The sequence below is a fragment of the Monodelphis domestica genome, chromosome 2, assembly GCF_027887165.1.
Source record: "Monodelphis domestica isolate mMonDom1 chromosome 2, mMonDom1.pri, whole genome shotgun sequence".
NCBI lineage: Eukaryota > Metazoa > Chordata > Mammalia > Didelphimorphia > Didelphidae > Monodelphis > Monodelphis domestica.
Genome location: NC_077228.1, coordinates 115,510,836 through 115,536,743, shown reverse-complemented (window position 1 = coordinate 115,536,743; position 25,908 = coordinate 115,510,836). Strand labels below are relative to the sequence as shown.

General features: G+C 40.5%; 1 protein-coding gene across 3 annotated transcripts in view; it reads right to left on the bottom strand.

Moving 5' to 3' along the window:
* Positions 1-25,365, bottom strand: part of CAMK1G (calcium/calmodulin dependent protein kinase IG) — a 52,164-nt gene extending 26,799 nt beyond the window's left edge. The window contains exons 1-3 of one of the 3 annotated variants that reach the window (XM_056815878.1): positions 25,099-25,365; positions 3,871-3,904; positions 3,662-3,779 (exon numbers count right to left, since the gene is read on the bottom strand). In XM_056815878.1, the coding sequence (XP_056671856.1) occupies positions 3,662-3,779; positions 3,871-3,895 (143 nt within the window). In that variant the 5' untranslated portion in view covers positions 3,896-3,904; positions 25,099-25,365. Of the gene's footprint in view, positions 1-3,661; positions 3,780-3,870; positions 3,905-24,914 lie in introns of all 3 variants that reach the window. The other 2 variants (XM_056815877.1, XM_056815879.1) reach the window with 2 other exon arrangements.
* Positions 25,366-25,908: the final 543 nt, after the last annotated feature.

Below are 25,908 nucleotides of genomic sequence, written 5' to 3'. Positions count from 1 at the left end.
TTGAACTATGGGACCTTTAACATCCCTTTGATTTTTAGATTTTGTGATTGTGATATTAATAGGATTTTTAGGTTCAGAGTTAGACACCTTAGGTGTCAATTAGTTCAATGACCTTATAACATAGATGAAGATACAAAGAAGGAAGTAAGTGAGAGAGGCAGGATTTGAGCCTGGGTCTTCTGATTCCAAAAACCATCATTCATTCTATATTGTATCACATTGCTGAGAAAAGCAAATAACTTCTTTGAGAGATAACTTGTGGGATAATAAAACTGCTTTTGTAAATACCTGGAGGCATTTATTACTGAAACTTTTGCTTAGGCTTCAGCTACCAAAATCATGCATTAGCCTGTGGTGAGTGAGAGAAGCCTTGGCTTAAATTTTCCACATGACCCATCTTCCCAAGATCTTCTTCACCACCTTTTCCCCACCTCAAGACTCTTTTCCTTCCTCATTCTCACCAGGAGGTAGCAATCCCAAAAGGAAAGGCCAAGTCCAGGGCAGTTTTATGGCTGGGTCAAAAATCCAGGGATGGGGAAGAGATAAGGAAAAAGACTCGTACAAGAGTATTCATAGAGCGCTCTTTGTGGTGGCAAAAAATTAGAAAATGAGGGGATGCCCTTCAATTGGGGAATGGCTGAACAAATTGTGGTATAGGTTGGTGATGGAATACTATTGTGCTCAAAGGAATAATAAACTGGAGGAATTCTATGTGAACTGGAACAACCTCCAGGAATTGATGCAGAGTGAAAGGAGCAGAACCAGAACATTGTACAAAGAGATGGATACACTGTGGCACAATAGAATGTAATGGACTTTCTACTAGCAGCAATGCAATGATTCAGAACAATTCAGAGGGATCTATGAGAAAGAACACTATCTACATCCAGAGGAAGAACTGTGGGAGTAGAGACACAGAAGAAAAACAACTGCTTGATTACATGGGTCAAGGGGGATATGATTGAGGATGTAGACTCTAAACAATCATCCTAGTGCAAATATCAATAATATGGAAATAGGTCTTGATGTATAGGAATAGGTCATGTAAAACCCAGTGGAATTGCACGTCAGCTACAAGAGGGGGGTGGAGGGAGAGGAGGGAAAGAACATGATTCTTGTAACCATGGAAAAATATTCTAAATGAACTAAATAAAATTCCCCCCCCCCAAAAAAAAATCAGGGACAGGGTTGCTCTGTGGAGGGTGTGCTTGCCACTGGCTATCACTTTGTGGGAAAGATGAACTGTGAAGCCAGGACTCCTAGGAAATTCAGGAAGCACTGTGGGATCAGAAGCAGTTTCTGTCACCGTCCCTGATGAGGGCACCTGTTTTACATGCATCCCAGCTCTCTAAGCCCTTTCTGCCTCTCTCCCCAGTAACATTGCAGTGTCTGCAGTCTAATGCAGAAGGTGATGGAGCACATTGGTTCAGGCACCTGATGTGAACTGGGGGCTGGGGAAGCTGAGTAGAGATCTCAGTCTCTCCCCAGCAAATACCTTAATTCTGAGCAATGGGCTCTGCTTTCTGCCCTCTCCTATTCTCTTGGTTTAGGGATGATTAAATTAAGGATCCACTAGTGACCCTCTAGCCTCCTGTTCTTCTCCTATCTAATAAGAAGCCCTTGCCCTGGTATTGCTTTGGGGAGCCTGGCTTATTAGAGAGAGGAGAGATGCCAGATGAGCCCATACCAGTGACTATCCAAAGACTGTATAAAGAGCCCAGTGTTTGAAGTCACACACAACTCAGGAAAGAGGAGATCTAATCTGGGGGCTAAGGACATCCCCCTCCTCTGTCAGAAATGATGGGCTAGCCATTATCGTCAGAGACAAGGGGACTCACTGATAGGAGACAGGAAAACTACACTTGGGTGAAATTAACCTGCACCATACACCTTCCCTGGGAGACAGCCCTATTGCTGTTCTCTGTTACCCCAACCAGGTTATTCTGTGCTTACTGACTGACCAGGGGGAGTTGAGAGGCATCAATAGGAAGTAGGGCTGAGGACTGAGGCAGGTCCATGCTGGATTCTCCAGAGGAGGCAGCAGACAGACTTAAGTGAGGACTCTGGGAACAGAAGAACTGTCTCTGGCTCACCCAGCCCAGCAATTATCATCAAGGGGAACATGCTTGGACTCCCACGTGATGTCTTATTTTTTCCAACAGAGCCAGAGCACTATGAGGGGAAAGAGTGGAGGTGGCAGAGGGGAGCTGATTCAGATCTGTGAATAATCTCACAGATTGAGTGCCCACAGGAACCCCTTTCTGTAGCTGAGGGGGTTAACTTGTTCAGTGCCAGTGGCTGTCTGAGGAAATCCCAGAGGAAATTCCTAAGAGGAGATATTAGGATTACAGACTCCTGAAAAGCTCCACAGGATTCTTCTCTTTTCACTGAGGGTTAAATTGGGAGATTTAAGGCACACAAAGAGGAAGGTATAGATGAGGAAATTCTGTTGCTTTCTTTTTCCTCTCTTCTTCCCTCATTTTCTCCTGTCACCTGGGTTTTCTGCAAATTTTAAGTTTGCCCCTGCCCCTTGAGAACTCAGGTACCAGACACACCTGTTTTGGACTGAACTATAGACCTTGAAGTGTTTGGTGACCCTAGTTTGGGTGGGACTGGTAGGCAGAGTCAAAGGTTGAGTACCCTTATTTGTTTTAGTAGCTTCTCCTATTATATTAAAGTCCTCTCTCAGGAAGCCTAATTTTTGGTTTGACCTTTTCCTTTTGCATACACAGTAGCTGACCACTCCCTGGGACCCCAGCTGCTGGCTGCAGCCTCTTTACAGCTTGCTTGCAGCTTGTCTATTCATGCTTGCTGCACCCAGTTCTTCAGAGGGCATAAAAGACCCCCAAGTTCTGTCACCCCTTATCAAATTGTCTTGTGTGGCACATTCTCCCAGAGATACTATCCCCCGAGACCCAGGGTTCCGACTGACTCTGTGAAGTATCTAGGTTATAGTGGCTGATTATTTGGACCTATCTCTTTCCTGATTAAAGACTTGGTTTTTGCTGCCTACTTTAGTAGTTCTGTGTTATTTCCAAGTTAATACTCCCTACCCACCTTGCCCCATTTATCTACCAACTCTACCTTGCATGTCCCTCTTCCTTCTGTTCAAATCTTAAAAAAATGTTCTGATATATCCCCTGAAATAACCCTGACCCCTGAATCCTAGGCATGTTGCAATGTACAGATCAAGATTGTATCTTTACTAGGGACAATTCATCCATGGAGTTCATTTAAGACACTTGGAAATGAATTCAAACACACTACTGTTCAAACATCATCAGGCTTGGTTGAACCCAGTCTAAAGGTTGTATTTGGGTCAGCTTATATTTGGTGATAGATAACTCCTTTTGGCAGATAAGAGAGTGGGGATAGATGATAATACATAGAAGAAAGGCTGGTTTGGGGGGAAGTAGAAGAAAGGAAGAACAAATGAAAGAACTGCTTTGGTGAATCAAATACACCCCTCTTCCATTCACCCAACTCTCAATCCTCTTTAAAGACTCTATTGCTCCTTGGGAGAGTTTTCTTTAAGTAACTGAATCTTGGCTCAAGTAGAGCACTTGTCGTTTGCCACCAAGCATAGCCATCTCCAGAATGGCTCCTGCCTTTCCCTAACTAGATTGACCCAAGTTCATGATTCCATCCTCCTTGGACTTACGATCCCAGTGCTTCCATGAAGATGAAAGTTTTCCGAATGTTTGTTGTCTGTTTCTTCCAAGAACTACAATCATCCTCTTCTTTTCGGCCCATTGCCTCCAGAGTTGAATCTGGGGATTCTGTAGAGGACAGGAAGGGTGGAGAAGATGAGAAGAAAGGGAAGGAGAGAGTTTACTTGGCTGCTTTCCCAAGTGGCCAAAGAATACTCACCTCTTGCCCATGAGGGCATCTCCATAGTCAACAGCTAGGAATAAAGAGAGACAGTGTATTGTGGTAGGATGAATACTGAGACTGAAAACCTTGCTTTATATTATGACTTTTAAAATGTATGAGCTGTGTGCCTGTGGGTAATTCATTTAACCTCTTTGAAGCTCACTTTTTCATTTGTAAAATTGAGCCCCAAATACTAGTACCACCTGGTTTGTGGTAAGGTTAAGTGCTTTGTAAATTGGAAAGCAAACATAAAGAGAGTTGTTATCATTATCAGGGGCACCCTCTGGATTAGATAGAAATGAAACAAACAAACAAACAAAAAGTCCCTCATTCCCAAATTACCAGGCAGTTGCCCTGATTATAGCATCATTTAGGCTGGAGAGTTATCCTGGCTGGTTTCTACTTATTTTCCTCACACACCTCATCCTTGTCTTTTTTTTTTGTCCTTACTCATGCCTATTGACCCCTATTTATCCAAATAATATCCCATGGTCAAAGTCCTCTTCAAATCATACCATCTGCCTCCATGATATTTTCTAGTTTATATTATGCATGCTCCCTTATCACTTCCTAAGGTACTAATTATCTTTAAAAGTATATATTAAAACATACTGGCTTTGACTTATGTTTATTCCCTAATATATTATTTCCTTTCCCAAAGAGTTATTCCTTGTAACAAAAAAATAAGAAAGAGAAAATTAAATGAGAAAAACTAATAAATCAACCACATCTGACATTACATTGCATATATTTTATTACATATTCAATATTGCAGTGTTCCTTAACTGTAGTATTCCACCTTTGTAAAGAAGTTTTGATTTTGTTGTTTTTTTCCATTTGCATTGTTGTAGTCATTGTATGTATTGTTTTCCTGGTTCTACTTACTTCACTTTGCATCAGTTCAAGTCCTCCAATGCTTCTTTATAGCCCTCATATCCAAAATTTCTTACAACATGGAATATTCCATTATATTCATGCATCACATATTTTTTTTAGCCATTCCCTGATTAGTGGACATTTACTCTGCAGTTATTTGCTACCATAAAAAGGCAGTCCAATAACATGCTATTATATCACAGAACATAGGAAAGTAACTCAGAGGTCATCTGGTCCAATTTCTATCTGAACAAGACTATATTCTACCACTTGACCAACAACTGTTACTATGTGAGGATGGTGGAGAGTTGATTGTGAGATTTGAGGAGGGAGGAAAGGACAGTTGAGAGTTGAGGAGAGAAGTAAATGGTTGGATTCCTGTGGGAATGGAGAAAAGCAGAGTAGATGGATATCTGGGCAACTGTTAGGACTGAGGTGAATTCACCATTTTAGGGAAGAAAATAGCAAACTACTCCAGTATCTTTGCCAAGAAAATCCAAATGGGGTCTTGAAGAGTTGGACATGACTGAAAAATGACTAACTTTGGAATCATTTAACCTTTACAGCCCTTAGTTTCCTCTTCTGTATAAGGTAGGGATTTGGTCAGATAACCATTAATGTCTATTCCAGCTCTAAATCTATGTTCCTTGCCTAAGCCAAACTTTCTCTTCTCCAGGATAACCTTTTACTGGTTCCTTCAGAATAGTCTTTGCTTGTCTCATTTCTTCACCATCTTGGTCGTCCTTTTCTAAATGCCTTTTAGCTTATCAACATTCTCCTCAAAATGTAATGCCCAATAGTAAGGAATTGGAAATTGAGGGATGACCATCAATTGGAGAATGGTTGAATAAAGTATAGTATATGATTATAATAGAATACTATCTTGTTATAAGAAATGATAAGAATTATTTCAGAAAACCATGGAAAGACTTCCATGAAATGATGCAAAATGAATTGGACAGAATTAGAACATTGTACACAGAAGTGGCAATATTGTAAAATGAACAAGTATGAATGACTTAGCTATTCTTAGCAATACAATAATCTAAGACAATCCCCAAAGACCCATGATAAAAAAAATGCTATCTACCTTCAGAGAAAGAACTGATAGAATCTGAATATAGAGGGAAACATCCTATGTTTTATTTTCTGTCTTCATTTTTTTTTGTTCAAGCTCTCTTCCATAAAATGACCAATATGGAAAAAATGTTTTACATTGTTACATGTAGAAAATCTATATTTGATTAGAGAAATGCAAATTAAAACAACTCTAAGATACCACCTAGAAGAATGGCCAACAAGAAAGTAAAGAAAAATAATAAATGTTGGAGGGGATGTGGCAAAATTGGGACATTAATGCATTGCTGGTGGAGTTGTGAATTGATTCAATCATTCTGGAAGACAATATGGAATTATTCCCAAAGGGCTTTAAAAGAATGCATATCCCTTGATCCAGCAATACCATTACTAGGATTGTATCCCAAAGAGATAATAGTGAAAAATTTTTGTACAAAAATATTCATAGCTGCGCTTTTTATGGTGACAAAAAAAATTGGAAAATGAGGGGAATGGCTGAACAAATTGTGATATATGATGATGGTGGAATACTACTGTGTAATGAGGAATGATAAACTGTTTGATTTCCATATAAGCTGGAAATATCTTCACAAACTGTTGCAGAATAAAATCAGCAGAACCAGGAGAACATTGTACACAGAGACTGAAACACAGTGGGACAATCATATGTAATCGACTTTGCTACTGATAGCAATGCAATGATCCAGGACGATCCCGAGGGACTTATGAAAAAGAACGCTAACCAGATTGGGAGAAAGAACTGTGGGAGTAGAAACACAGAAGGAAAACATTTGGGTTTTCACTTGTTTATATGGGTATTGCATGTGGGGTTTTGGTTTTTAAAAGATTATTACAAAAACAAATAATATAGAAATAGGTATTGAGTTGTAATACATTTATAACCCAGTGTAATTGCTTGTTTGCTCTGAAAGGGGGGAGGGAAAGAACATGAATTATGAAATCATGGAAAAATACTTTTAAAAATGAAAAAAATCTAAATTAGATTTCTTAACCTCTCAAGGAAGGGAGAAGAAAGGAGGGAAAAGAATTTGGCTACAAATGAAAAAAAAAAGTTAAAAGTTGTTTTTACAAAATATTTTATAAAATATTTTAAAATGTAGTGTCCAGAACTGGGTATAAAGAGTAAAGAGGCTCCGTCATCACTTTCCTTTTCTGGACACTGATGATAATGCAGCTTAAGATACTTAATCATAGTCAATTTATTGCTTTATAATTGCTTGTATTTTCATAATAATTTATACTTTTCTTTTTTATTAATATAATTTATTTCCAGTCTCTCTTTCTCCCCACACTATAGAAGGCATCATCTGACAAACAGATATGTACATATAGATTATATCTTTCATATTTCCATTTTTCAGTTCATTCTCTAGACACTGACATTCACAAGTTATTCTTCAAATATTAAATATGTAGCTGTGTATAATGTTCTCTTGATTTTACTCATTTCACTCTTCATTATCTTATGTAGTTTTTTCTAAGTTTACAAAAATTAATCTGCTCATATTGTCTGATGACACAGTACTTTATACTTTTTCAAAACTCTTATGCAAACAGGTTCCATTTATTAAAGTTTTATAATAACCCAGTGGGATAGGTTGGAAAACCATTTTTATTCATATTTGACAGGTGAGGAAACTGAGGCAACTTGCCCAAACTCACATAGCTTGGCAGACCTTGAACTAGAATTTAGACTTTCCTGAACTTAGTCCCCTATTGTTCTACATGGATCATGCTGTCTTATACTGTTTTTAATTACTTCATGTATTAAATACTTTTGTTCCCTCCATAAACTTGGCAAAATATCAGGCATATAGTCATTGCTCAATAAATAATTAGTTGAATTAAGTCCTGGCTGTAGATCAGGGAAAAAGAGGTGCTATCAATTCTTTTCTTTGTTTTTCTGGCTGATGTCCCAGTTGCCACCTACTCTGCTTAGATGATGGGCACTGAGAAAGAAGGGAATTATAGGTGAGGAAATCTTTGCTACCGTTCTCAGTAGTGTAGCCCTCTCCCTCTGGGTAGACAGATCTGAAAACATCTCTGATGAAAGCCTCTCTTCAAATAACTAGCTTCTCTGGAATCTGTGGGACCTTTTAGCATCTTCAAAGGATAGATCAAGGTTGGGCCCATGCTGTTGAGAACTACAACCCATAAACACACACACACACATACACTCAGAGAGGCCACTCAACAGTCAGGGTTGATTGAATATTAACTAGTGGATGTATTTGGGCCATCTGATCCATTCATTCAAGGACTCCATAACTATAGAGTAAATCACTAACCCAATTTGGACAGTTCCAAAGATAATGAAGATGAGAAGTGCTTTGGGAAACAATGTGGCTACAAAGTAGTGGCAGACACTGGAGGATGAAATATAAGAATTTTGTTGCTTTTTAAGCCAGGTGTCATATACATGGAAGAAAATAGCAATATCCAGTCCATGACTTGAGTTATTTTTTATATTTGTCATTTGGCTTTTTGACTAAATGTTTTAATTTTTATCTAAAAATTTGATGTATCGACAAAGTCTTAGTTGGGCAGTGTAGACAGTATTAGGGAATGCTAGAGAAATGCAAAAGTAGGCTCTGTTTATATCTCATAATGATGTAGTTTAGTGGAAAGAGCAATGGATTTGGAATCAGAGGCCCTGGGTTCAAAGCCTTTCTTGGTCACTTTGTGTGTTACCTCGGGCAAGACACTTAATCTCCATGAGCCTTACTTTCCTCATTTATGAAACCAGGGAGTTGAAATAGATGGTCTCTAAGGTCCCTTCCAGCCTCTACTCTACAATCTTATGATCTGAATTTTGCCATAGAAAACATTTCTCTCTATTCTACTTCCCTTCTTTGCCCATTTCTGGCTGATTATTGGGAAGTAACTTAACCTCTTTTGGCCTTAGTTTCATTTTCTGTAAAATGAAGAGATTGAACAGTGACCTTTATGGTTTCCTCTAGCTCTGATGTTCTTTGACATCTTCTATGTCTACATTTATTTTTAAAAAAACTGGTTTGTGATGTAATTCTCTTTCTCCTACAGTACTGCCAACAGCAATTTCTCAGCTGAACTTTCTTAATTTGGATAGGAGAGGCCTCTGGATACATCCAGTCTTCTAGCTGATTGTTGTTCAGTCGTTTTTCCATCATGTCTGACTCTTCATGACCCCATTTGGGGTTTTCTTGGCAAAGATACTGGAATGGTTTGCCTTTTCCTTCTCCAGCTCATTTTATAGATGAGTTTTTATAGATGAGAGAGGAACCAAACAGAGTTAAGTGACTTGCCTTGGATCACACAGTTAGTAAGTGTCTGAGGTCAGATTTGAACTCAGGAAGATGCATTTTCTTGATTCCAGGTCCAGCACTCTCCTCACTGAGCCACAATGCCTTCTAGCTTATAGGATGTCAACTAGGAAACAGTCAATGACTCTGGGGGTGCTCTTCCTGTGCACATTACACCTGAAGGAGTCCCCACAGAGTATCCATCTGTTTCCCAAGTGGTATTAACATTGTGCTAGCAGTATAGCTTCACTTGTTGTTCTATCCCTTTAAATTAAATTAAAACCCTGAAGTATTTTTTAATAAAAAAAAAAGCTTTCCAATCATATGTTCCATCCCCCATATCTTTAAGCCAAATTATTTACTTGCTTTTTTCAGCACCGTTTCAAGAATGTAAGGAACCTCTATCTGAAATACCCACTCTAGATCCCCTAGCCCCAAGCCCCTTGTGCTTTCGAGAATACTTCTCTTAATGGCCCAATCTGGCTTATTTACTTGGAAAGTCTTGAGCTGGGTTACATTCCCAAAGGAAAGTATAACCAACCATCAGCCCTGAGAATGATTACACTGGATTCCATTTCCATATATGCTATAAGTCACCTTCTTTTCTTTCTGATGCTAGTGACTTTCTCCCACTCCTCCTCCTCCTCCTCCTTCTCCTCCTCCTCCTCCTCCTCTTCCTCCTCCTCCTCCTCCTCCTCCTCCTCCTCCTCCTCCTTTTCCTCTTCTCTACCCTAAGGGACAATCTGAGAGAATGATATAAGTTTAATAGGAATCTCTTTTTTTCGTTTCCAGTGTACTCCCTGAATTTCACTCTATATAACAACTTTAATTTGGCCTCAGAGCTTGGGGATAGCAACTGTAGTTTGTCTTTGGTTTAGGATTCTGCATTTACAGCCTAGGACATGGATGACTGGAGCCACCATCTTTAGCACCAATGGAACACATAAAAGAGCAATGCTAGCTAGGAATAGGCCAGACCCTCAGGGATCAAACCTCCTAAGATAGGTCTCCTGGTAAAGGAAGGGGGGGTTGAAGCTTTGGGCTTAGAGAAGAAGATTTAATTAGTTCCACAATTTACAGGAGTTCTTTAATCTTTTTTTTTTTGTGATAGACCCCTTCTGCATACAAGTGAAGCCAATAAACTGTTTTCCAATATAATGTTAAAAAAATCTCTTTACTTCTGTCTTCAAATCAATACTTAGTCCAGCTTCCAAGGCAGAAGAGAAGTAAGGACTAGGGCCCAGTGGATAGAGAGCCAGGCTTGGAGCCAGGAAGTCTAAGGTTCAAATTTGGACTTGTACTACTTCCTAGCTGTGGGACCCTGGACAAATCACTTAATCCCCAATTGCCTAGCCCTTACTTCTCTTCTGCCTTGGAAGCAAGCTCTGAGGCCAAATTAAAGTTGTTATATAGAGTGAAATTCAGGGAGTACACTGGAAACGAAAAAAGAGATTCCTATTAAACTTTTATCATTCTCTCAGAGTGGGAGTGTCCAAGGAAGGCTTCAAAGAGAGTAGAATTTCTAATTGAAGAAGAAACTTATGTAAAAAGACCAAAATTAGACCAGATTTCTCAAACTGTCATGTCTCCTGAAAGTCTCTCAGAATTATTTTTTTTTCATTCGTCATGAGGGAATAGCAAGTTAGTAAGAGGCAGGAGCAGAGACAGAATTGTTGCGGAAGGATAAAAGCTTCCTTCCAAATGAGACCACTTAGAACTAGACATTAGAGTGGCTAGATGGGTCTTGTCCCTGGATAGGGAAGATTACTGGATTGGGAGTCAGAGCACATGGGTTCAGATCTCTGCTACTTTCTGTGTGACCTTTAATGTTCCTCAGTTTCCCCTCTCTAAAATGGAAGAATTGGATTAGAGAATCCCCAAAGTCCTTTCCCTATGAATAAGTCTTTTGAATGTATGGTGTTGATATCATCTATTACAGAGGAATACTTTTGTTATTTATTTATTTAGGGGCTATTTAGGGAAAAGGAACTTTCCTTTAAAAAATATCTTGGAGATTCTCTTGGGGGTGGGGGGCAAGATACTGGCTTTGGATGGGAGAACACCATTCATGGCTTAGACTGGGCAGGCAAGGCTCTATTCTTGTAGGAGCTGACCTGTACCACAGCTGACAGCAACTCTCCTCCCTGACCACTAGTCTCATGTACTTATTGGGTGCTGCTGAAAGAAGTTCTGGCAGATGGCCCATAATGGCCTTGAGTCCTTGATTTATTCTTTTCAAGGAGCTCAGTCAGAAAAGCAGCCTTTAATATCCCTCTTTTCCTCTTCTCTCCCCTCTCCTCCAACAGAAACCTTTCTAGATCCAGATCCCCAACGTCCTCTTAGATTCCTTAAACCTCCCACTGCTGAGGTTAGGGATACCTAGGTGAATCAACATGTATTTATAAAGCAATTACCTTCTGCCAGTTACTGTGCTGAACTCTGGGGATATGAATAGGCAGACAGGACAGAGACTGTCCTCAAGAAGCTTATATTCTAATGGGGGAAGACAATTCATACAAAGAAAGGTGGGAGAAAAGTATTTATGGGGGCTTGAAGAGAAAGTCTGGACTGTAATCCAGAGAGAAATAAAGGCTCAACTGGTCAGGGTCTTCTCCTTAAAATAGAGAGTCTGGGAAAGAACCGGCCAATAAGAGGAAAAAGCCACAGGAATAGAGGGTAAATCCAGTGTGAGAAGTCCAGGGATGATGTGATTGTCCAAGGTAAAGAGGTTTTTGTTATATGCATGATGGAGAAGGTTCAGAGAATCGGGAGGGTAGCCTCTTGAGGACTGAAGGGAAGGATCAGGTATACTGCTTTCTATTTTTTAAATTTCTATTTTGAGTATGTTATTTTTCAGTTGTTTCAGTCGTATCATATTTTTTCTGTCTCCATTTGGGGTTTTCTTGACGAAGAAGCTGGAGTGGTTTGCCATTTTTTTCTCTAGCTTATTTTATAGATGTTAAGTGACTTGCCCAGGGTCACACAGCTAGTAAAAAACTGAGGCCTGATTTGAATTCAGGAAGACGAATCTGCCTGACTCCAGGATATGGGCTTTATCTACTGCACACCCACCTGCCATTCTGAGGATACCTGGGGTCAATATCAGAGGAAGTAAGGCAAGAAGGGATCTTAGAGGTTATCTAGTCCAGTTCCTTCACTTTATGGATGAAGAATTGAGGGCAGGAAAGGTTAAGTGATTTACCTACTGTCACATAACCAGTTAATATCTGAGAAGGACTGGAAATTAGATTTTCCTGATGCTGGCACTCCATCTACCATGTCAAACTCCTAGATCCAGATTAAAATGAAATTGGGACAAACTTAACAAAATAAATACAACCCAGATAATGTTAACTTTGGTTTTCTAAGTCAATAAGTACCCTGTAGAGATCTGTTTCTGAGAATTACATTGCTCCATGCCAACTGCCTCAATTAACATTCATCTGTTTGTCTTAATGAAAGTTTTGTCTTAATGAGATTAGTTGACTCAGCTGTGTTTTCACTGGTTCAGACTTACTGAGGAGATTTGTCTACTTAGCAGGAATTCAGATGGGCAGTCCTTTGGAAAGCGTCTACAGTGATTGGTAGATGTAGGGACTTAGGGGAGGTGACATGGGAGAAAAACCCCTATATAAGAAAAAGCAGAATCCTTTTGGGGAGATATCCTTTTGGAGAATTCCTTTTGGAGGATCTCTGATGAGGACCGCTTGGGAAGAATCTCTTGAGAGAGGCTCTGGAGAAGGGAAGCTCTTGGAGGACAATCTCTAAGGAGGTCTCCCTGGAGCTCCTCTAAGGGGACTCTGTCCCTCTGGAGGCTCTGGAGAGAGGCCCTTTGGAACAGTCTCTGGCTGGAAGGCTCTCTGGTGAAGTCAGCTGAGATGGAGCTGGCCTGGTGTCACTAGAATCCTTATTTAGGCTATCCTTGTGGTGAGTGTTAAAAAACTGACTGATTTCTCTTTTAAGATTCAGGTCTAGGCCATATTGGCTTGAGGCCCTTCATACTTATTCCTTTCTTACTCTCTCTTTCTTTGATTACTCATTGTATTGTTAATTAAAATCTCTATAAAACCCAATTGACTTGGGTATTTGAATAATTGGGAATATTTCCCTGGCGACCACCTTATATTTGATTTTAAACCCAAGACACTGTAGTGAAACATATTTCTGTGGTCAAATTTACTCACCCTCTCTTATATCTATCACAATTTATATCTTCCACTATTTTAATCACTACAGTTTAAGACCTCAATCATTTTAAATCTCACAAGAAGCTTGCATATCCGCTCAAAACTATAAAACAGAGGAAAGTGAGATAATTGCAGAGTACACATAACGGGAACTTAGTAAAAGTATGTTGTACTTATTAGGATAAGAAAAAGGGTTTCAAAATCGTTGGGATACAAAAGAAATTAGAAACCATATAGATTTATTTTCCTAGTAAGTACTGTATCTAAGAAATATTCCAAACATATAGATCTATTCCCAGTTTCTAAAGTGCTGGGGAACAAAATATTCCCAGCAACTTCTTTCAAACTCTAAACATTTTCTTCCATAAGTCTCTTCTAAAAAGTCTAATATCAGTACCTAACACTTTCATAGTGTTAACCTTAATTCAAGATAGTTCTACAAATACTTATGGAGTATCTTCTCCATTAGGGTAGCTAGGTGTGCAGGCCCTGGAGTCAGTAAGTCATATTTTCCTGAATTCAAATCTGACTTCAGACACTTATGAGCTGTGTGACCCAAAGCAAGTCACTTAACCCTGTTTATCTCAGTTTCCTCGTCTGTAAAATGATCTGGAGGAAAAAAAACTGGCCAACCACTCCAGGATCTTTGCCAAGAAAACCCCAAATAAGGTCATGAAAAACTGGATGTGATTGAAAAACAACTGAACAACAGTTTTCTTCATTGGAGCTGGAGAATAGATGAGTATTTTCCTATGCCTAGTTCCTCTAAAGATTATCATGTGTTTAATGCCTAACATTCTCTTTTCCAGAGCAAATCATCTCAATTCAAGTATTTATTAAGTGCCAACTGGGCTAAATTCTAAGAGAGAGAAAAATTTGAGTTAAAAAAATCTTGCTATGCTAACGTTCCCGCAATGCGTCTGACACACGGCAACTAGAAAAATGTAAGAAAACAGCAAGAAAAGAAACAAGGATTCCCCAAACTTTGGGACCTTTAGCAGGATGTTAACCTTCCAGAGTGCTGATCTTCTAATTGTCTTAGAATTGTCTTCTGTCTTAGAATTGATACCAGAAAGTGAGGATTGATTTAAAAACAAAACAAAGAAGCCAAGAGTCAGGAACTGGGGAGGAGGAACTAGGGGATTTTCTCCCCTTCTGCTCTCCTGGCCAGGGAAAGTGAGAACTTGTCCAGTGGGAAAAGACATAACCAGGGGAAGAAACAAGCCCTGTCACAGTTCCTTCCTGTCCCTTAGGAAGTAGGGAGCTGAGGATTTGAGGGTATCAGTTATGGATGAGGAGGAGGGAAAAGAGGGGGGAGAGTCTTCAAACTCAATGCCTCTTGAGAGAGAGGGATCTTGGTTAATGCCTTAGACTGGAGCAGGTTCTTTGCAAAACTAGGCATCAGAGAGATTTGCCTTTGTTGTCCTTTTTTCCCCCACACCATCTCCTGGTAATATTATCCACCATTTTGGTATTCATTTCCTCTGGGGAAAGAACCCTAAAGGTGCCATCTCAGTGCCGAGGGCATATCTTTTTTTTTTTAATTTCTTAAAAAATTTTTTTTGTTTTAATTACAAATTTCCACAGAAGTCTTCCAAAGTCTTATGATCCATATTGTCCCCCCCCCCCTTTTTCCCTCTTCCCTCCCAGAGATGACAAGCAATTTAATCTGGGTTATACATGTATTATCATGCAAAACATATTTTTATATTATTCAATTTTGTGAGCAAATAATCTTACAGAACCAAAACCCCAAAACCTATCTAGGGCATTTCTTCAAGGTGAGGCCTTAACAGATCATCCATCCATTCTGGGGCAGCTATGTAGCCCAGTAGATAGAATGCTTGGCTTGGAGTCAGGTGGACCTGGCTTCAAATCTAGCCTCAGACACTTCCTAGTTGTGTGACCTAGGGCAAGTCACTTAACCTCAATGATCTAGCCCTGGCCATTCTTCTGTCTTAGAATTGATACTCAAAGGTAAGGATTTAAAAATGAACAAACAAAAAACCAGGTCATTCATTCATTCATTCATTCATTCCTTTCTGAGGCATTGAAAGTCTTATCTTGATGCTCTTATATCCATATTCTATACTTCCATTGGCTGCTTTCCAATTGCAAAGGAACTGCTAGTTTTTTTATCCTCATTAATCACTGATTTCTGCATATCTGATAGCTGGTTCTGCTGGGGTTATTGCATTCAGGTGTGTTTGTGGTTACTTGCTGTCAATTGTCCAATTTGTAAAGTCTGTGAGTATCTCCCTATTGTCTGTTGTGCTGAGTTTACACTAAGGACACTGAGCCCCCTTCATGCCCATGAAAACTTCCCTGTCCTGGGTCCCATCCTTTCCATCCTTCTCTATCTCAGAGAAAAGTGTATCTGGTAACCTATTAGTATTTTTATCTAGTTTACTTTAAAGTAAGATATTTTTTTAAGGGAAAGAGCTTTTAAAAAACTAGTTAATGAATTAATTTGTTTGTTTGTTATATTAAAATACACAGGCAACTCTCTTCCTCCATTAGAGAAGGCAGCATTTGACAAAAAAAAAATAAAACAATGTCTTACTTATTTCTAATTATTTCTATCTATTTTATACTTTAGTGGGCACTTTTTTTTTGGAGAAACAAGGAATTCCCACAACGGTGTGAAATTTGGATGGGTATTTAATGTGGATTATACTGACCAGAGGTCTTGCATGGGGCCCTCATGTTGGAACTTTTGGAATTTTGGATTAGAAACATTAATGAGATAGCCTATCCAGGCAGGCTTTAAGGAAGCTCCTTCATTGGTCAAACAAATTACTTGTAACTTTGATCTAGAAGTGATTGACTAATCTCCAGAGAGCTGCGCTGTTAGGATTTTAGACTCTTCATGAGCCAGATGTGACCAGCCCAAAATGGCCATGGGATCGAGGTTATCCTGAAGGTGATCTTTAATAAAAGAGATTCTTTGCCACAAGACTGGGGCATATCTCATCATGGAAATATGCAAACCATTTCTATATAAAGGAAACAAAGACTTTAACTGTATTCTAGTCATTGTAGGACTCCATGGCCCAAGATATAAAGGAGACATGATTTGAAGTCTGAATCATACTCTTTTCTCCTCTTTAATCTACTTTGAATTTTCTTAATTGGAAAGCAATTAATTAGGCACCTTCCATGTTCCAGATACTATACTAAGTGCTTCACAAATATTACCTCATTTAGTTCTCACAACAACCCTGTGAGGCAGGGTTCATTATTATTATTATTATTATTCCTATTTAATGTATGGGGAAACTGAGGCATACAACAGTTAAATGACTTATCCAGAGTCACACAGCTAGTAAGTGGTTGAGACCTGAGTCGAACTCAGGTCTTCCTGACTTCAGGACCAATGCTCTATCCTTAATCTTCCTCAAGATTATACAGGATTGGGGGGAGTTGGATGGCTCAGTGGATGGAGAGCTAGGTCTAAAGATGGAAGGTCCTAGATTGAAATCTGACCTCAGACACTTCCTAGCTGTGTGACCCTGGGCAAGTCACTTAGCCCCCATTGCCTAGCCCTTACCACTCTTCTGCCTTAGAACTAACACATAGTAATGATTCTAAGATGGAAGAAAAGGAAATATAGTATTGCATATTTCAAAGTATCTTCTACCATTAGCCACATTTCTTCTTGCCTTAGTTAACAAGCATTTACTGAGTACTTACTATATTCTAGGAGCTGTGCTAAACTCTGGGAATACAAAGACAGGCAGCTTTTCTATTAATGCCCTTGAGGAGCTCCCATATTAATGGTGGAGGCAACATGTAAACACTCATGGTATATATAAACTCTATGAAGGGTAGGTAGAAGGTAATCATGGAGGGAAGGCACTAGGGGACATGGGGCTAGGCTAGAAAGGACTCTAAAAGAAGGTAAGATTTGAGGTGAATCTTGGAAAAAGTCACAGAAACCAAAAGGATATTGACTGGAACTTTTCAAAAAGGAAGTAAAGCTCTTTTCTATTCATTTGGCCACTTGGCCATGGGCTTCAAAGAGGTCTGGAATCCTTGGGAAACAAGAGAACTGTAGAAGTCACATATACCAGGACAGTTAGGTGGCTCAATAGATAGAGTGCCAAATCTAGAATCTTGGGTTCAAATTTGACCTTAACTACTTCCTGGTTGTGTGACCTTGGGCAAGTCACTTAACCCGAAATACCTAGCCCTCATCACTCTTCAACCTTGGAAATGATAGAATAGAAGGTTAGGGTTTAAAAAGTGAAAGTCATACATACCAATCTCTTTTTCTAAAAAACATTCTTACCAAATAGGTTCGTCGTTATTCTTTGAAATGCTGAGAAATAAAATATTCCTAGCAATCTCTTCCATGTTTGAAACATTCTCTTCCATAGCTTCTCCTTATATAAATCCATACTTCTATTGTGATTTTCCCAATTCAAGATAATTCTACAAACAGTTATGGAATGTCTTCTTCATTGGGGCTGGGGAACAGATAAGACTTTTCCTCTGTCTAGCTGCCCTAAAGACTACAGGGCACTTAATGCCCATATTCTCTTCTTTAGAAAAATCATTTCAATTTAAGTATTTATTAGGTACCAACTATGTGAGTCCTGAGAGAGATAAAACATAATGGAACTAAAATATGCTCCTTGTCCTTGCGTATGAGAAGTTTCCTTTGTCCTTGAAAGGGTCTTCTGAAATAAGATAATGTTTCAAAATGGGGAGCTAAGTCAGAGGAGTTTTCCAGGCATCTAAGTGGGCACAAGGATTGACTGGATAGGGTAAGCACAACCCTGGAATGAAAAGACCTGTATTTCTGGGAAGCAGTTTGAATTCAGATAAAGGTTTATTGCCTTTGGTACTTAGAATCATTTCTCTTTCTAATCTTTGGTACATTCCCTTGTTTCTGAGTTTTGACCAATTATTGACTTGCAGGCTTGTCTCATCTCCTTTTATATTGGTGCTTGCCTATCCCACCCCACATTTAGCCCAATCATTCTGATAAAAGACTGGCCTGGCCTTTGGATTATATCTTCTCTCCTAAACTGCTCTTGCTCCTTGAGGATTTCTTTTCTTCTTTACCCTTCCTTCCTTCCTTCCTTCCTTCCTTCCTTCCTTCCTTCCTTCCTTCCTTCCTTCCTTCCTTCCTTCCTTCCTTCCTTCCTTTCTTTCTTTCTTTCTTTCTTTCTTTCTTTCTTTCTTTCTTTCTTTCTTTCTTTCTTTCTTTCTTTCTTTCTTTCTTTCTTTCTTTCTTTCTTTCTTTCTTTCTTTCTTTCTTTCTTTCTTTCTTTCTTTCTTTCTTTCTTTCTTTCTTTCTTTCTTATCATTGGTACATCCTATTCTTGCCTCTAGTAGCTCCGTGATACAGTTAGCCTTTCTCCAGTAAGTCAAATCAACAGGGATTTATTAAGGACCTACTATATGCCAGGCATTATGCTAAACACTGGAGATACAAAGAAAAGGCAAAAGATAGTCCTTGTCTTCAAGAAGCTCATGGTCTAATGAGGGTGACAACATGCATGTGGCTATGTACAAACAAGATACATACACACAGCATGAATTGGAGATCATCGAAGAGGGAAGGACTAACATTAACAGGGACTAGGAAAGCCTTCTTGCAGGTGACTGAATTTCTGTGGCTTGCTTTCTCCAAGGATCAGCTCAGGTACTATCTCAGGAAAGCCTTTTCGAATCCTCCCAGTTGTTACTATTAGCTTCTTCATCAATTTACTTTGTATTTACTCCATGTGCATAAGTGATTTGTCCCCACTAAAATGTAAGTGTCTTCACAGCAAGAATTGCTTCTTTTTTTATCCTGAGCTCCAAGCTTAGTGCTAGATAGATGTTTTGTTGATTTTCATTGAATTCTCCACTTTTCCAACACCTCCTTTTCCTTGCATGTAACAAACCCTTTGGAGCTCTAACTGGGGTTGGGGTGATAAGACTTTGTCTTTAGGGAATTTACATGTGGGATGCTCTCTTTGAGGACTGGTGTTACCATTCCTCACCTTGTAGTCTTGGCAACACATGGTTCAAATGCCCACATTTAGTGACCTCCAGAACTCCACCCTGTGGCTCCTCTCCCACAGGAGTCCCTACTTTCAGAGGCAAGGACTAGGCACTTTAGGGGACAGCCTGTCTGACCCTCTTCTGATCACCACACCAGGGTCACACTCTTCTCTGGGGGATTAAGCCTCTCAAGTGAATTTGGCCTGTGGATAGTTATAGTGCTGGAATCCCCATGGGACAAGGCACTCAGTGTTAAGTAATGGGGAAGACTCACATCCCCATTTGGGCTCACTGAGGTCCCTCTGAAATGTTCTTGCTATGAGTAACAGCTCTCCTGTGGTCTATGAGACAGAAGATAATAGGAACTTCATTTCATTAGGCCACATTAAGGGACATCTTGCTTAGAGAGGCAGAATGACCTCAAGAAGGCTCTGCACCAACCCCATTTCCTCTCCCACCCCCATCTCTCCCCACCTGGGGATGATGATTCCACAGTGAGCCAAGGATCCCCCCTCCCACCCTCTCCCGGACCCACTTAGCACTGAATGGTATTTTGAGCCTGCTTTTGTGACGGCAGCTGCTTCCCACAGGGAGCAGCCCCCTTTTCATTGACATCCAAGTCTGCCGTTGTAGGGCTGCCCATGCCTGCTTCCCGATTCATTCCTCCATTCATTCATTCATGCTGCAGCTCATTCAGTTCTCCCAGGCTCTGGCACGGGCTGCCTCCTCCGTCACTCTTGCCTTGTGCGGCAATTTATTTCTGGCTCTGTGTGCGTGCGTGTGGGTATGTGTGTGTGTGTGTGTGTGTGTGTGTGTGTGTGTGTGTGTGTGAGAGAGAGAGAGAGAGAGAGAGAGAGAGAGAGAGAGAGAGAGAGAGAGAGAGAGAGAGAGTGATACACAGATAGATACACTCTCCTCTCAGAGATTCTTTTCAATCTTGGCCAGAAATTGTTCCCACTCCTGTCTTCACAATAGCATCCACTGCCTTCTCTTTTCTGGAGGTGTTTTTCCATTTTCTTCTTCTCTCCATCTCTCTCAAACACACACAAAGGGAGGGAGGAACCTGTGGCTGCCTTGCTGCCATTCCACAGAACCAGAATCCTTTACTCCTACTCACCACCCTTATTCTCATCCCTTGGTCAATGCTTACCCACGTCTTCTGGGGGAGACTTGGGACAGGGAGACACCCTGTGGATGCGAAGGCAGGCAATAATGGGGCATAGTGAATAATTGCTTTCCACCTCCAACTTGTGGAACAAGAGAAGATGGGCACATTCGGTACCAGGTAGGAATTAGAGTTAAATCTACATATGATCTCATAGGCATCCTCACTAATCCCCTACTGCCTCAAAAGGAGGGAGAGTTCTTTCCCCTTTCAGGATAGAGACTGAATCTTATTTAATAATGAGATTTGATATAAGAAAAGACTTTCTACCATCAAAGTCTACAAGACATTTTAATATATACACGTAACAATTATTGTTGTTTAGGCGTTTCAGTTGTGTCTGTACTCTTACTATATCCAAAGTCCCAAACACAGAAGGAAGCCCCCCATTTGCATGTTTAAATTCAGGGTCCAGACTGTAACTTACCCTATAGCCCAGAGTGTAGGACAAATCACAGAATGTTAGAGTTAGGAAATGTCTTAGGGATCATTTACTCTAACTCCCTTATTTTACAATTGAGGAAAGACCAAAGAAAGGAAGCTACTTGCCCTTACTTATGACAAGTGGCGAGAAGAACTGGAACATGAACCCAAGTCAGAGAATTAGAGAATCTCAGAGTTCAAAATGACATTGGGGTTATGTAGTGTTTATCCTGTCTTTGAAGGAGAAACCCCTTTACAACACAGAGTCCACAACTTTGTCTTTGTTCGGTTATTTTCAGTCACGTGGGACTCTTTGTGGCCCCATTTGGGATTTTCCTGTTAAAGATACTCAATGGTTTGCCATTTCCTTCTCTAGCATATTTTACAGATGAAGAAACTGAGGTAGAGTTAAGTGACTTCCCCAGAGTCACACAGCTAAGGAAGTATCTGAGGCCTGATTTGAAGTCATGAAGATTGTTTTCCTGATGCCAGACTTTAGACTCTACTGTACCATTTAGCTGCTATAATAATACTATACTATAATACTAGTACTATAACAGAGGTTAATGTTAACATAACACTTTTAGGTTTGCTCATTTAATTCTAATAGAACCTCACGAGTTAGGTGCTATTGTTGCATCTACTTTTCAGATGGGAAAATTTTTGTTCAGAGAAACTGAATAATTTACTCAGGATTACACAGTAAGTATCTGAGATGAGGCTTTAACCTACATATCTTGTCTCTAAGCCCAGGACCATGATCATGGCACAATAAGAAATCTTTAATGACAGCTCAGCTATCTGAGGTCCAATTGGGTAAATAATAGATTCTCAGAACAGAGCAACAGGCATAGGAGACTTCTCAAGTTTTCCCTTCCATTGCTAGAATCTGAGTGGTCTTGGCTTATGACCTAGAATAAATACCCACTGACATGTTTCTTTTCAAGAATACATCACCCTAGCAAATATCATTTGCTCCCCACTAGTGTTAGTTAAAAAAGGGTGTAGTGTCATGGACAGCTGGCATCAGAGTCAGGAAGACCAGAGTTCAAGGAGAATCTTGGACACAAACTCTAACTCTTTCATCTAACCTCTCAGTGGGATAGGTAACTCTATAAGATTCAAAGTTACATAAAAAAATGATGAGCAGGTTAATTAGGAAAAAAATGGAAAGAGTTACAATAAATCTCTTCTAAGTTAATTCAATTGAATAATCACTGAACATGAATTGGAATAATCTATTTATATAAAAACAAACAAATAAAAATGAATTTATGAATTCATGAATTCCATGAAATTATGAAAAATGAAATTAATAGAACCAAGAGAACATTATAAATAGTCATAGAACTAATAATATTTGAAGAATAACTTGTGAATGTCTATCTCCACAGAAAAATGATACATAGAAACGTGAAAGACATAGTTACACACACATACATATACACACACACACACACACATATATATATATATATATATATATATATATATATATATAAAATATATAAAATATATAAAATCAAGTGATGCCATCTCCAGTCTGGGGAAGGGATGGAGGGAGAGAGCTAGGAATTTTTTGATGTATCCAACAAACAAATAAGTGAATAAAAAAAGAGCAGGTTCCTGACCTCTCTGTACCTCAGTTTTCTCAGCTGTAAAATGGACAGGTCCTTTCTAGCTCTAAGCCCACATAGTGATCCCACATAGTGATTGACATTGGTAGATAGAGTCCTTGTTGGAGTTCCCTATAAGTTCCCTGATATAATCATAGGTCCAATGAGAAATCAAACTAGATGATAGTCAGGTAAAGAGGAAAAGTGACAGCCTTTAAGAAATTTACTAGTGGGAGGGGGGCAAGTAAATAAAGACTTGTTCTGTAAGACAGAATATATGATAAATTAGAAGGATGAATAACGACTTCAGCTAGAAGAATGAAGAAAAGTTTCAGTGAAGGGACAGCATTGTGGAGGATTGAAGGAAGGGAGAGATCTCAACAGAAAGAGATGAGGGTAAGGTAGAGAGATGATTCCTTTCCAGGTATGGAGGATAACCAGAGCAAATCAGCCAAAGGAAAAGGCAAAGAGACAAGGAGATGAGAGAACATAGGGTAGAGTTTTGTACTTTTTCATTTCTAAACTCATTCACTCTCTCTCTCTCTCTCTCTCTCTCTCTCTCTCTCTCTCTCTCTCTCTCTCTCTCTCTCTCTCTCTCTCTCTCTCTCTCCTCCCTACCTATTCTAAATATTTTCAAAGTCCCTTAGTGGAATGTTTCTATCTTCCTTCTACTCTAATATCTTTGAGTGGAATGTTGACCTGAACAACTCACATTAAGATATGCAACCCAAGGGACCTGAGGAGAGTTGTAACCCCACTCTCATAATTAATAGCCATATTTCCACTAAGCAAAACCAGTAACAAGTCTTAAGTGTCTGTTGTTTGGTTATTTTTTGGTTGTGTCCAGCTCTTTGTAACCTTATTTGGTGTTAACTTGGCAATGATACTCTAGTAGTTTGCCATTGCCTTCTCCAGTTCATTTTACAGATAAGGAAACTGAGGCAAACAGGGTTCAAGGACTTGCTCACTGTCACACAGCTATTAAGAGTCTGAGTCCAAATTTGAATGCAGGAAGATGAGTCCACCTCTGCACTCTATCTATCTACCCTTTGGCTGTCTCGAGGGTAATTATACCAAGTTTGTGATTCCCCAGAATCAGGGTTGTTATATTCACTTCTCTACATTTCCCTTGGACCCAGCCTCAGCGTCCCACTTGAACCTCAAGATCAGTTTTCAAGTCTTCAGTATTCCTCCCCAATACATCCCTTTCCTCAAAGCCTTTCATTTACTCTGAGGCCCCACAGCTTTAAATACTTAGTGCTAAACTTTCTTTTTAAAGCTTATTTCAGACCTGGGAAGGAGCCCTTGAATCTTTTCTTTGGGGTTTACTGAGCCCAGTCGAGAGGAACGACCGCACTGTCTTATTGGTTTCTGACCTTGAACTGGCCTCATCCCTGCGGAGGACGCTACCTGCTTGACTTGCATGACCCTTTCCCGACGACCAGCCTGTCTGGCTTCAGAGCAAAAGAAGCCGCTGGCCCGGGCTGCACTGACTGGGCTCAGCTTGACTAGGCTGGACTATGCTGGGCTGGCCCTGAGCTGCAACCAAGCCCCAGGTTGTGGGTCACGCTGACAGCCTCCTGGTGGTAATGCAGGGTTAATGTTTGTGCGTCAAAGTTACGTGAGAGAAAAGAGGTAAGGGGTGTGGATGGGGTGGGAGTAAGTTCTAGATCCCCTTCCCCCCATTTTAATGTTTCAGCTTTAGAATGAATAAGGAAGTTTAAAAAAAAGGAGAAAGGAAGAGCTTGGGCGTTGGAAGAATCCAAGGAGCAATCTTGTGACTGGCAGCATCACAGTGGTAATTTTCGCATCCTTTAGTGTCCAGAGATGAAAGAGCCCAGAACGAATCCTTGGCCCTAGTCCCAGGAGATACTACCCCTCGTATTTAATACGGACTCAAAACATTTTCTGAATGCTGAATGAACGGATTCAGCGACCAGTCAGAATACAATAAAAACAATCCCTTAGATTTGTATAAAGCTTCAGTTATAATCCATTCTTTTATGCCTTAGCTTACCCAGATCTCCCGGACACCCTTGCAAGCGAGGAAGGGCAGTAATCACCCCCATTTTACAGATGAAGAAACTGAGGCTCCCATAGGTGAGGTCTGAAGACGAACACACATGTGAGTGCACCCACACTAGATAATCAGGAAGCCTGGTGTTCGATAACCAGAGAGATCTGCTGTGCCTTTGGAGATCTCGCGGTCACCAACCTCTATGAAGGAGGTGGTGGGGGATTCCAAGATGCAGGACACTTTGCACCTTCCCTTCCCCTGAAAAGTGCCCGAAGGATATGAGCCTATCCCAGCCCTAGCGGAAATACCTAATCACCCCCTGGGGGAGTCTTGCCCCAGACCTCAGGTCCCGAACCACTTTCCAAAGCAGCTCCAACTTACCCAGCATAGGGAGAGAGTCAATGACATGCTGGAGCCGCCCAAGCTCCGCACTGGCCAGTGCCTCCCTTGCCTGCCCGGCAATAGTCACAGGAGCCCCAGTCCCTCCGCCCAGCGACGGATGCATGCTTCCCGCGAGGCAAGGAGAGAGCACGGTGTGGCCACGAAAGGAGCCGCTTCACCTTACCCAGAGACTCGTCAAGAATTGCTCCTCTGCGCTCCAGCTTGGGCTCCTACAGGTCTGCGAGGATTAGCTAGCTGCCTCGCCGCTCTAACAATAAACTGGAATTAAAGGGAAGGAATGCAGGGGTTTTCTTTCCCAGGACCGTAACCAGGCAGTCCTTAAAGGGGAGTAAAAGTGGCTAGGGGAGATTGCATCTCTCCTGCCTCTCTCCCCAGCTTTGCATTCCCTGGATTTGAGCAGTCTCTTATCTTGCCCAGGAAAAGCATTCGCTAAGGGGCCCTTTGCGTCCAGACTGAAGGGGGCGGGGGCGGGGCGGGGCGGGGAGTGGAAGAAAGGATTTAACTCCACAAGCTGGAACGGGGTACCGAAGTCTATCAGAAAGATCTCTCTTACAGCTTGCTTCAGTTGCCCTTTTAAACAATTTAAATCACAGACTCTCAGAGTTGAAAGGGGACTCAGAGGTTATTTAGCCTAATCCATGCTTCAATAGGAATGTCCTACTATAACATTTCCCAACAGGTTGTTATGAGGCTTACTCTTTATCTCTTCAGCTAGGAGGGATTGACGTCCTCCTAAAAGCCCTTCCTAATATTTAGCGGAAACCTACCTCTCTAATTTCCACTCATGGCTTTGAGTTCTGTCCTCTGGGTTCTAAGTCCTCTTTCACTGACATTTGACAGCCCTGAACACCTGCTCTTTTTGCATATTTTCTCCTCCTGGGTTTTCATGATAATCTTTCCTGCTTCTTTCTTTCCTTACTTGTTGAGCTAATCATTCTTAAGTCTTCCTTGTTGGGTGGTCATCCATGCTCTG